Below are 13,517 nucleotides of genomic sequence, written 5' to 3'. Positions count from 1 at the left end.
TTTTTTGACAAAATAAAAAAGACAAAAAAAACTCAAATGTCAAAGTGAATCAGATTTCTACAAAGTAATGTCAATTAAATAAAAGTATGTAATGTAAAATAAAAGAATGCAAAAATATTTACCCCCTTCAAGTCTGGTGCAATCACATCACTGAATCTGTGTGGATAGGTCTCAATCAGGCTTGCACAAAGAACAGCCCTTCTCAAGTTCAGCCACAAATTTTCTATTGGATTGAGATCTGGGCTTTGAGTCGGTCAGTCCAGGAAATACACCATGTTGTCTTTAAACCATTTCACTCTTGCTGAAAAATAAATCTCGCAAGCCATAGTTCTCATGCAGACTGAGTAAGATTTTCCTCCAGGGTTTTCCATTTTTTTGCCGCGTTCATTTTACCCTCTACCTTTACAAGCCTTCCAGGGCCTGCTACCAAGAAGCGTCCCTACAGCATGATGCTGGCACCACCTGGCTTCCCAGTGGGAACGGTGTTTTTGGTGTCCGCAAAACATATCGTCTTATCTGATAGCCAAGAAGCACCAATTTGGTCTCATCAGACAGGAATTTTTCTGTACTTGACCATGGAGTCTCCCACGTCTTTTGATGAACTCTAGTTGAGATTTAATGAGTTTTCTTCAACAGTTGTTGTATGCAGAGTCTCTCCCATCTGAGCTGCTGAAGCTTGATTTACACGCGTGCCACATTCCTTCCATTTCTTGATGATGGATTTAACTGAACTCTGGGAGATTCAGTGTCTTGCAATTTTTTTCTATCCATCCCCTGACTTATACTTTTCAATAACCTTTACTCTGAGTTGCTTGGAGTGTTCTTTATTCTTAATGGTGTAATGGTAGCCAGGAAATCATTTATTTAAAGTCATTAATTTGTAGAAATATGTTTTCACTCTTACATTAAAGATGTTTTTCTAACCTAGCTGTAATTTAATGATAAGACATTTTGGGGCTTTTTTAAGGGGGTTCGACCTTGCTTATGGGGACAGGGATCCTCAACGGATTTTTTTCATAATCAAATTTATGCAGAAAAAAAGACTTGAGTCCATGTGATCCAAATGTCACTGTTTAATAAATCCTACAGCAGAGAGCAAATATCAGTTCATCTCTTCTTATTTTCACAGGACGATAAAGTCTTCAGTGTGGTCGACAAACTGCAATCAAAAACATGACTCAGCGAGGAGCTTCATTTCTCTCCCGTCAGCCAAAATAAACTTTTATAATCATTTATTCAGCTTTATTTACAAATCTATAAAGAGCTACATGAAAAAATAATCTGATCTTTTATTTCCTGGAATCATAAATCCTGACAGAAAGACGAGATGTGGAGGATTGTTTCAAGACATTTAAGACTCCAACACGGCATCATGGAATGGATTATCATTCATACTTAGCGACGAGGAAATCTCTCATTCAAGATGCTGATTACAGACGAGGAAATATGACATTCATTTAAATCTGCTCTGCTCTCCCTCTTCCTCACGTTTACAGTGAGATCTGTACATAATTCTTCATCTTCTCTTCTAAACATTCGACTTCATTTACATTAACATTCATTCAGTGGGACATTTATTAAAACATGACAGAAAAAGTGACAAGAACCCTCAATTAAAACAAAATCATCACATAATACTGTTAAAATGGATCTGTGACAATAGAATCCAGAGAGCAGACAGACAGGGGACGGGCAGACCGGAGGAGATGATGAAGATGATGGAGATGGAGATGACGAAGAGGTTTATAAGTTGCTGAACAGTTCGTTCCTCTTGCTCCAGTCCATGGAGGGCGGTTTCTGACGTTTCTGGTGGGCTCGTTTCCTGGCCTCGGCGAGAGACAGACCAAGACCCAGACCGTCTGCTATGGGGGTCGGCTCCACCTGCAGACAAGGCAAACGTTCACATTTAAGAGATTCAGACATATTAAGGCACACTGAGTACAGTCTTTGCCCTGGCCGCTCAGCCCTACCCCGACTTTCACCCACTCAGGTCTACGTGTAGGGCATCTCGATTCTTGTTGGAATGGAGGGTCTGACGTGAGTGATAGGGCTGCATGACCCTTCAAATCGAGAGCTAAGCTAAGAGGCTAGCTGAGCCTCTCTCCCTCATCTTATCATAAATCTGCTTGTAACAGAAATGCCTCTATACAGATAAATATCTTGAAAAAGTTAATATTTTCCTCTAATTTAATTCAAGTGATACTTCCATGCATTCATTAGACACAAAGTAAAATACTTCAAGACTTTTTTTTTTGTTTTGATCTTGATTATAACAGCTTACAGCTCCCAAAAATACAGAAATCCACCATCTCAAAATATTAGAATATCACCAAACATCAGTCCAAAATAAGGATTCATAATACAGACATGATGACCTTCTGGAAAATTTTGCTAATTTATGCACTCACTAATTCGTTGGAGCTTTTTTTACACAAATGACTGCATCCATGCATCTTGACATGGAGGTGATCAGTCCATGGCACTCTCTCTCGCGAGATTCTCTGTTGAAATTTAACTTTATGAAGTAAATCACGGGGAAAAGTTAACTTTTAAATGATATTTTAATGTTTTTAAATGCACCTTTATAGCCAAAAACATGACCACAAACATCAACTTTGCACATTTTGCTGCACTGCCCTTTTTTTTAATTTTAATCTTTACAAATCCTGCACACATTTTTCCTCTTAATGTCAGTAAATAGGACACTGTGTGTACCTCTGCTGGTGAGGGGCTGCTGGTCACTGCTGGATGGTCGGCAGTGGACGAGGCACCTGACGAGCTCACAGAGACGCTGCGTTTAATCTCCTCTGCTGCCTGCAAAACATCAAAATATGACTCAAGTTAAATATAATACAGAAAACACACTGTGCATGTGGATAATAGTGGTAACAAAAATATGTTAAGGATATGGACTGAAGATTTGTGTTTTGGGATGCAAAATATGTCTGCATGTCCAGTGTTTGTCTGCTGTTGTCCTCAAAGCAGGCAGTCCAGTTTTGAAACTTCTTTTGGCATGCTATTCCTAACTCTCCAGTTTCCTAGTCTTTCAACTGTCTTAAAACATTTATCACTGCTCTTTGCAAACACATTGAAAGGCAGAACTGTCACTGAGATCTCCTAATGCATTTGTGTTGAGGAAGTTTATTCCTGTGGCATCCAGCAGGGGGCAGCAGAGCCCGACTGTCATTAATCTGCCACCCAGCATGTTTTAATCTGTCCTCTCTCTTATTAAAGCAGAGTGTTGATGTCAGCGATAATCCATGGACTCCATGTTAAACTGGATGAAATATTAACAGCGTTGAGCTGAACGCTGACCCGCTGTGACTCACCTCATGTCCAACTCTGCTAAGCTAAAAATAAACACTGTAAGTGGATTTAAACAAATGCTACAATATGCTGTAATAATACAACCTGAGGCTGATAACAACCACAAAGTGAACCATGATAACCACTTTAATCCAGACACTCCTCTTTCCATTCCCACTAATTCAATTTATAAAGCTGTTTAGTGTTGGCTCCATCTGACTGATGTTTATGTCTCTGTTTTTCTACGGAGGCCCTGAGAGGCAAATAACAAAAAACATTCTAGAGTTTGGTTTCTAAAATCTAACTGGGGTTTGCTTTGTAAAAGGACATCTGCCAATCAGACTGGAGTTGATGCACCTCTCATTTTTAGTTCCATTTAATTTTTAGATAAAAATTTTCCAGGAATGTTTCTCTTTTAGCTGGAAAAAGAAAACTTCATAGCAGATAAAATAACTTGGTGATAAAAGCAATCCAGCATGGCTTTTCCGGTCAAACTTTATTTTTTAAGCCTGTTTTCATAAGAGTTTGGAATAGAAACATTTATTTTTGCTCATGTATGTTTAATTTTAGCATTGCTGATTTTGCTGTTATTTAATGACGCTTTCTCTTGTTTGCCTATCAAAGATGGACTTGATTTGCACTTAATGGTTGGATCAGGCTACATTATTTTGTTTATTGTTGCAACAACACTGTGTCAGACCAAGCAAAAATTATCCTGTTCCTATGAAAGACTGGTAACACTACAGCTGTGATCCTGACCAGTCAATATAAGCCATCATCAGGGCAAAATGAGCCGTCGTTGTGACTATGTGCGAGTTCATAGGTCAATCATAGCTACAGAGCCTATAAAAAGTATTTACCCCTAGGAAAATTTACACTTTTATTGATTTTTAAATCACATGGTCAACAAAATTTGGGATTTTAGACCAAAAAAAAAACTCTTCAGTGTCAAAGTGAAGACAGATTTCTACAAAGTAAGGTCTATTAAATAAAAAAATGTAAGGTAAAACAAGTGACTGCTGAATTAGGTCAGTCATTTTGAATTGGTTAATTAGTATTCCTGGCTACCATTACACCACGAAGACAAAAGAACACTCCAAGCAAATCAAAGAAGACGTTATTAAAAATTAGAGCCAGGGAATCTAAGGCACTGAACATCCCCCAGAGTTCAGTGAAATCCATTATCAAGAAATGTAAGTAATACGGCTCATCCAGAGTTCTCTGGTTAGACTTTTTTGGCCATCAGACAAGACGCAATGGTATTGCGACACCAAACACACCATCCCTACTGGGAATTGTGGTGGCGGCATCATACTGTTGGGAAGCTTCTCTGCAGCTGGCTCTGGAGGTCTTGTAAAGGCAGAGGGTAAAATGAATGTGGCAAAATATAGGAAAATCCTGGAGGACAATCCCATTCAGTCTGCAAGAGAGCCACAGCTTTGAGGAGACATATTTTGTAGTAAGACAAAGACCCGAAGCATACAGCGAAATTTACAAAGAAATGGTTTAAAGATAAAGAGGTGGTCACTTATTTTGCATTACATATTTTATTGAAATTACATAACTATTTGTAGTTGTAGAATTCTTTTTCACTAAAGAGATTTTTTGTAATTTTTTTTGATCAAAAAGGCCAAATGTTATCAACCGTGACTGATTTAGAAAATCAATAAAAAGGCAAAACATGAATATTTCTTTTAAGCTCTGTGTGTGTTGCACAGCAGAGTTTAGGTCTTTTGTAGCATATTCTGATAGGATTCTATCAGTAAAAGCAGTTTATATTGGTTGTTCATGTTTGACAAAAATGTAGCCTTTCTTCATGTGGGTTCTTGGGGGCTCAGCTTTTCTCGGTGATGCTGTGTGGAGGCTCCAAGGAAAAGTTTGGGACCTTTTGCTTTAGGGAGAAAATGCTCTCCTATTGGTTAGTATCAGAACACACATAGTTGACATCAGGTCAGGGTGTCAAACTAGATCCCACACTGAAGATGTGTGCTGCTATAAACCCAAGCAGAAGCCCGCATGTTTAAATTTAGTGGCGTTCATCAGTATTTACGCGGCGTCTGTGTTACATAATTTCCCTCAACGACCGCTTCTTTTGTTTTTTGTTGTAGCAGAAGAAGAAAACGTCTACATCTGTGTGAACCCTGCTCGTTAGTCTTCTCATTAACATAATCCCCAACTCCCCCTGAGAGTTAAAGCCACTTCAATCCCATGATCCTCTGGGACACAGGCGAGAGAGAGAGAGGAAGCGGACTCGGGAGAGCTGTTGTTGCCATGGTGAAGGGTCAGCTACAGTGTCAGCAGAGAGGCCAATCCACTTTTCCCATGTTGTCACCGCGCACGAGCATGAGCGTGGAGTATTTACTTTTGATAAACTGGCCGTGCAGCATTGTTGGAATGTCCCAACAACATGGCGCCCATATTGACTGCTAATTAAAGGGACATTCCATGAATTCAACAAACAATCAAAACAAGAACATCATGAACTTACTGGGAGGCCGGGGCCCCACACATGCTCATTTTGAGTCAAAATCAAGTCTGAATTTACATTAATTAGATAAAACAAGAACATTAAACTCAAATTTTCATGATTCATTACCTTTTTTTAATTTTGAGTAGCATGTCTAATCAATCTTTTAAAATAAACCAAGAGCTTTCTCTGTTTCTTGGTTTAAGGTGTGATTGCTTTTTGTTGTTTTTGACACGAAAAAGAATTTTAAAGCCTTTTAGTGGACTAAAAATATGTGAAATATGACTTAAATTTCCTTTAAATGCTTGTAAATTATTCTAGCTTTCCTTTTTTGCATGTGCATGTAACACAAATCAAAGTATGAAAACGAGATGATAGAGAAGGAAATTGGACATGAAAATTGAGTTTTTAATGCTGCTGTCATAAGGATTATGGCTTAAATGAGAAAAAAAGTACAGCTTTTGGTGATAAATCAGGGCTGTACAGTGGGATATATACATACAAGATAATTAGTCTGAGGTTATTCCCCCTCTCATGTGTGCACACGCGCACATTGGATCAAGGTTTCAGACTCTTACCCACTCTTTTGAAGTGGAACAAAGTAAATTTAAGTGAAATATCAGTCCCTTGCATCATGCATAACTCTCTGTGCACAGAGCGCAAGCAGCCACTGCTGACAAGATGGCAAGGCTGTCACCCTCTGCATGCGGTAGACTTGGCCGGCTCAAGACATACACTGTACAGGCAGGCGTCACGCTTAACAGGAGCGCTGCCTCAAACAAACCCGACTGCTTTTATTTAGGCCCGTAAGCTGGAAGCCGGGTGATTTATGTGCACTCGTCTCATTTGAGCTGAGCATAAACATTTTGCTGTCTTCAGTAATGTCTGATCTGTGTTCATTTTCATACCAAAGAAATACATCGCCTTATACAGTTACTTTATTATCTGTCTCTGTAGCAACGCCGGTATATGAATTTTGCTTGAGCCTCTAACATAAAGATGTTAATACTGGCACCTTTGGAAATATTTCTATGAATCATTTATCTAGACAGACTTTCCAGACTTTAACAAACTTTTTCTTTCAAAAGTATTGATTAAGGCACTGGCACCATATCGTTAATTACACACGATTCGCCACAGGTTACGCTCCTGAACTGACTCAGCCACTGCACTAACTTCTAATTAAAAGTTAATTTGTAAAATATTCATTTTTCTTTGTTGATACTGCAACTGGACCCAGTGATATTTAACTAAATAGATGCTCTTTCTTACAGTGTTTATTGACTGTCTTACACTGTCAGAAATATTTTCCTATTTCCCTTTGATTTGACAAGAAATATATGATATGCCGATATTTACTCATTTATTTTAGCTGGTGCTGATATTGATTCAGATAGATATTGCTCAGACCTAAAACTTTAAAAGGGCTATAACAACAAAGAGCAGCATCAACAACACTTATTTTCTCACCATTTGGTCCATCTTGAGGTCAACTTTACAAAAACACTCTTAGAAAGTTTGGCAGCTTTCCCCTCTGCTGAGACAGGGCCACAAGACCATCAACCTCTGTAGCACCAGTGCTAAGGGCAAAAAAAGTTAATGTACAGCCCTTTAATATGATATAATTATATGCTGACTTCTTTTGCACTGATATGATTTTACTCTGAGTTTTTCAATAGATCTGCCTTTACTGGAGAGTATATAGCGAGGAGCATGAATAAACAGAGGTGAAGGTGTACTAAAACGCATTACAGATCCCTGGATGTTATCTGGGATCCATTGGTCATCCCTGTTTCATGCTATCACTCGCACACAGCTCTCTATCTGTGGCTTTGTGTCCATCTGATGTTTACAGAGTGATCTTGACAGGAAACACATGAAAACAGACCAACAGCTTCACTGAGCAGAAATCTTAATCTCCCGCTGGGATCGACCGGAGAGGATCAGGGAGGCTTTCCCAGGTCACTACCTGACAGTGTTTGTATGTCTCACCTCTTCTTCTTCTGTTGCCATCGTTGTCACGGGCTCAGGTAGAGGTCCTGCAGGAGGAGAGGAGAATAAAATCAGCTGCTGTATCCACATGTCTGACTATTTTTCTGTTAAACTTGATCTAGATCAGTGGTTCTCAGCTGGTGGGTCTGCACCTGAAAGTGGGTCATGAATGTCTGCCTGAAAAAAAAAGGTTTTGGCTAAATTCTGATGTATAAAAGTCCCAAGCTCTTAGAGCTATACATTTTATTTGACTCTTTTTGGCTGTTTTCTTAAAATTTCAATCTCCTATTCTTATGGCAACAAAGCTGGTGAAAATATGGCAATCCCCTAAGATGGAAAATGACCGAGATTTAGGGTATCACAAGCAAATTGAGAAAATTCTCCTTGAATTTGAAGCACTTTCCGAGAGCTTTCAAAGCATGTTTTCACAGTTTTCCAGCACATTACAGCTGTGGTAAATGACACATTTTCAAGGTAGCAAATGAAGTAACTTTACAAATATGTGCTATATGGGGGAGAGAAGCACTACTTTCCAAGATGGTAGCTATGGATAAAGTGAGCCAAGGGCTGCAGGGTAAGTTGAGCCAACACCATATGGCATTTAAAATCAGTTAAGGCTCTGAAGTCTGAAATAATTCACCAAGCTTAACAAGCAAATCTTACTTCAATGTTTGCAGCCATTTCTGTACTTATCATGGGAAAATCCCGTTTTATTTTTACCTTTGAAATCTTGAAATGAGATGCTTTTCAGGGCTTGTCAGGTGAATGTTGCATATGTTATGAGTATTGAGTTCTCTCTTCTTTGAATAAGAAGCACACTTCTAAAATTTGAGTTTTTGCAGCATTTTTACCAAGCAAAACAAAGACTAATTTCTGTCTCTGCATGAAAAAGGACAAAATTCTTCACTTTTTCTTCATATGATTAAAAAAGGATCTCATATCAAGGCATATGGGTCTTATTTGTTGTTGTTTGCCAAGTTTTTTTTTATTCTGACTTGTTGACCACAAAACAAAGTAAAAGTTGAGTCGTCCAGTCGATGACTGGATAAATGTTTTAAGTGAATGTTCTGAAACTGACAGGTGATTTGTTCTGACAAGTTCATAACTGTGAACTATTTGTTAATACATTTATGCCAAGGTTTAAACTTCAAATTCAGGTGTTCAGTACACCCCATGATGTCTCAATTTACTCTCTGACTCAGATCAACGTACGTCTTACCTGGTAGGGCTGGGCAATTAATTGAAAATTAGATTAAATCGCAATATGGCCTGCTGTTATTTTCAAATCACAGAAGATGCAATATTTCTTTAATCTGACATTTGTGTCAAAATAGCAGTTTAAAACTTTTTTTGCAGCAGTTATGCATTACAGATCCTGCAATCACCCACAGGCAATATTTTCTAGAATAGTCTACAAAAATCCTACTTTTTTGTAAACTTTTCTTATTAAATATGAGAAATACATAATAATTATTACTTCCTTCAATACATCAATTCCTATCCAATTTGCAATGCAAGTCAAAATCATCACAATTCAATATTCAAAATTGTTGAGCTCTATTTTTATCTAATATTGTGATGGTATAATACATAACGATGTATTGCTTGTGTTTGTTGGTTTAAAAAACACAACATAAAAAACTTAAGAAATATTCGCATATCAAATCGCAATTAGTTTATTTTCCAAAATCGTTCAGCCCTCTTACCTGGGACAAGTTGAGCCACAGGAGGTTATATTTTCAGACAGCTTTGTTAAAGATTCATGCTGATCATTTAATTTGATTGCAGAGATCTTGAAATCAAGGTTAGTTTTGCTGTACTCCTGTTTATTTTCCCGACCTTGAGTCTGATATTTACTGCTGATTTAAGCTATATCAGTAGGACAGACCAGTTGAGAACCAGAAGTATTGACCAAAGTGTCGTACCGGTGAGGTGCTCCTCGGTGGGCACGACGTTGCAGCGTTTAAAGTATTCTTCAGCTTCAGCATCAACCACCAGCAGTCTGCTCTCATCTCCTCCGGCTTTAATGGCCGCCACGACCTCTGAGTGCTGCATCCCGATCACACACATCCCGTTCACCTGAGAGAGGAGAAAAGGTTGGTTTTTATTTAACCATTCTTTAATCAGATCATCCCACTTTTGATCATTTAGTAAATTATAATTAGTAAATTATCAAAATGGCATAAAAATGTGGCACCCAAAGCTGTATTACACAGATAAAATGTAAAAAAAAAAGTTGTTCCAGTAGAAGTGTATTTTTTTCTCGATATAAATTCATAGATTGTGAACTGTTTGTTTTTGTGTTATCATACAATGAATGAACCAACACCCAGCAGAGAAGAAGTGGTTCCAGTGATGGGAAACGTCCTGCAACACTGTTGTTTCAGGGCGCGGTGTACAAGCTAACTCCCAGAGCTGGAACTAATCAAGCGTCCAGGAGATAAGGAGCCAAGGAATTCCTGTGGGAGGACAGTGTGAGGTTCGTATAACGTCAGGAATCTTACAGACGGACCCCCACGCCAACTGTGAGTCCCGACAGGTGGTACAGAACGACCCTCCTCATTCACTCCCAGACCTCCACTCAGGATTCATTACACTCAGCAATTCTGTGTCCTGGGTCTTAATGACTAACAGTTACAAAAACTAGATTTCCTCAGCATGCAGCAGTGAAATGGACCATAATGGCTGCAATAGAAGCCAAAGACAGCAAATATATCTGATCAAAAGTGGCCTGCAGTGTGTTTTTTGCCACTGAGTGGAAAAAAAAAACTCTTGGATGTTTCCTTTGTTTCTTTTCCAACGTAGATATAAATTTCTGTCTTATTTAGGCAGTGTACCTTTCAACAAATAAAGAACTAAGAAAAAAACTTTAAAAATGACTGAAGTGCTTAAGGACTGTTTGAGTTTAAACACAACATCCATGTCTGGCTGTCAAATGTAGAATACTTGTTCAATACCATAAGCCCCTAATGATAAAAGATCATTACTTTCATGTTCAATGGTACAAAATAGGGGTGCACCGATTGCAATTTTCAGGCCGATCACCGATCACCAATCTTTAAAAAGCCTGACCTGCCGATTCCGATTTTGGCCAATACTGATTTTTTTATAACTGACAGCATATACCTTCAATGTTCCAATCTTATTTTATTGAATAACATTGAACAATACCCGTGAAACAATACAAACTTGTTGTTTTAACTGCACATGAGGTAGTTCTCTCGAATATAAATGAAAAGTTTAAAGCATTGCTGTCCAAACTACTAAATTATATCAGTTCCTTTAGTCTTTCATTTTTCACATTTTAGTAGGTAGAGGCATATGAAACTGATCTTATCCACCAATCTTATTTACAAGGATTGGCCACACCATCCGTTTTATGAACTGGAAAGCAAATATGAACCCCAAGTCCATAAGAATCTATGTAAATAAGGAACACACCAAATGCCTCTTAGCTTTGACCACTCATTGAATTTGCAAAACAGATGGATTTGCCCGTCTGTCATCAGGCAATTCCATCTTGAAAAGCTCCAATCCACAATGTTTGAGGAACCAGTTCAGACCAATCAGCATCAACAAGGGGATAGATACAGGGGGAGTTTAGCTGGACGGAAAGTGGATAGCATTGGCTGCAGCCAGTGTGGCGATAAGCTTGGAATTAGCGAGGGTATTGCATTCGTTTTATCAGAACTGGACCATATTTTGTATGAAATAAAGAGCAAAGAAACAATACTGAAAGCTATGTAGCTATTAGCACAAATGTAGCTGTAGCATGTCTGAGATTCTCTGAGTTTCACCAAGAAACTCCACCGTTCTTATATGCGGCATTAGAGCTCAGGTTTCAACCGTAGCTGTACACACCCAACAACTTCATGTTGTCTTGACACTCTAATTAGCCTGTATTGAATCTAACAGACAAAGTTCATCCAATAACTTTCTAAGAATTTTTTTATAAATTCCTGTCCTTGAGATGATTCTAGAAAATATGGTAGTTTCACTTCTCGAATTTAATCACAGAAGTTTTACATGATAATCTAATTTTTTGAGAAGCACCTTTACAGATTTTGGAGCATTACACTGTATGCTTCCATCCAGATGATGTCTTTTCAGGGACATCCCTGTTTAATTCAGCAGGACGATACCAAGACACTTTATGCACAAGTTACAACAGCATGGCTTCACAGTCGAAGAGGGAGGGGCAAAGACCGGTCAGCATTAGTGCAGACCAGTGCTCATACTTTTAAAAACCAATAGAGTTGATCTTTTTTTTTTTTTAAAGATTTATTTTTGGCCTTTTTTAGATAGGACAGTGGATAGAGTCGGAAACAGGGAGGAGAGCGGGGAGAGACATGCAGGAGATAGTGCCACGGGCTGGATTCGAACCCGGGTCGCCTGTGTATATGGCGTGCGCCTTCACCACTTGACTACCGGCGCGCCCTAGAGTTGATCATTTTAAACAAAATATCTCATCTTTGTGCTCTAATCAACTAAATATAAGTTTAAAAGAACTTGCTTATTACTGTACTCCTTATTCACACTGATTAGGATGTCCCAGTCCTTTTAGAATCATTTCTTTAGTATCCCACATGGATGCTCTGTAGGATCCTTTCTTTAAATTTGTCAAATAATTATAATAATCTGAGCCTTTCAGCGACAAAACCAATTTTTAGTGGACTTTTTATTGGTGAAATTTTCCCAGTTATGACTTTGCAGCTTTATATTCAAGTGAAGCGACTGACAAAAGCAGCTCTAAAGTTCCTGCAGTCTTTGGTTGCTAAGGTGTGAAACCTGTAGGAAAAAAGTGCCCAGGCTTCTAAAAACCAGAACTCCCCTGTAAGCCTCTTACACCTCTTACATGCTTAAATCTCCTGTTTGGACTCAGATTCAGTAGGTACAGTTGTGGGGTTACCTCAATTCCACCATCCCAGCCCCCAGACTGGGTGAGCACGCTTGCTGTAATTCAGCCCTCAGACGCAGTAAGTGGATTAACTCTGACCCTGCCATGTTTTACAAGGCCAGTGAGCCCGGTCATCGCACTCATGCAGAGAGGGGGGAAACCCTAATATCTACTTCAAAAAAACCCTTTAACACACCAAACACAACCCTCAGAGTACGGATGAACACAGCTGTGCATACGATATAAGACGATCACATCACAGCTGCATGATTCCCGTCTAAAAATAACCTTAAGACTCCTGGGATTTCAGTTTGCCCACTCCTATAATAGGATTAACGCTGATACACATACAAACAAAACAAAACTCTCACAGTTTGGTAACACGGCGGTGTTTCCATCATATTTTAGACTTTAAAGGCTTTATATGTGATGGTCAGAGTATCATTACAACAAAGATCAAACAGCCTATTATAAACATATCATGGAGAATTTACTTCTTGAAAAGTGTGAAGTCTAGCTTCTTCTAGGTTTGTTGTTCTCAGCTCGATGTTCACACAAGACTCAAACATAATTCTGACGTTTGTCATGTGAAAGGCACTATTTCGCACCTTTAGCCATGACACCACATGATGTTACAATGTCATTTAGCAGACGCTTTTCTCCAAAGCGACGTACATTTGGTTATGTGGTGGCATGTGGTAGCCATTTTTGGACATTTAAACTTATAGGAGAGTGGCAAAGAGAAAGCCACTGCTGAAGGAAACTCAGATTAAATCTGGACTAGAGTTCACCAAAAGGCATGTGGGAGACTCCATGGTTAAGTGGAAGAAATTCTTTGATCTGATGAGACCAAAG

The 13,517-nt window shown here is 38.7% G+C and overlaps 1 protein-coding gene across 1 annotated transcript in view; it reads right to left on the bottom strand.

The window, feature by feature from the left end:
* Window positions 1-1,055: 1,055 nt before the first annotated feature.
* slc9a3r1a (SLC9A3 regulator 1a) overlaps window positions 1,056-13,517 on the bottom strand; it is a 41,565-nt gene continuing 29,103 nt past the window's right edge. The window contains exons 3-6 of the mRNA XM_041816590.1: window positions 9,691-9,844; window positions 7,766-7,812; window positions 2,716-2,814; window positions 1,056-1,881 (exon numbers count right to left, since the gene is read on the bottom strand). Coding sequence (XP_041672524.1) covers window positions 1,744-1,881; window positions 2,716-2,814; window positions 7,766-7,812; window positions 9,691-9,844 — 438 coding nt within the window. The 3' untranslated portion in view covers window positions 1,056-1,743. The remainder of the gene's footprint in view (window positions 1,882-2,715; window positions 2,815-7,765; window positions 7,813-9,690; window positions 9,845-13,517) is intronic.

This window comes from Cheilinus undulatus, linkage group 20 (assembly GCF_018320785.1).
Source record: "Cheilinus undulatus linkage group 20, ASM1832078v1, whole genome shotgun sequence".
Taxonomy (NCBI): domain Eukaryota; kingdom Metazoa; phylum Chordata; class Actinopteri; order Labriformes; family Labridae; genus Cheilinus; species Cheilinus undulatus.
Note: the sequence above shows the minus strand (reverse complement) of the source record. Positions and strands in the feature narration are given on the sequence as shown.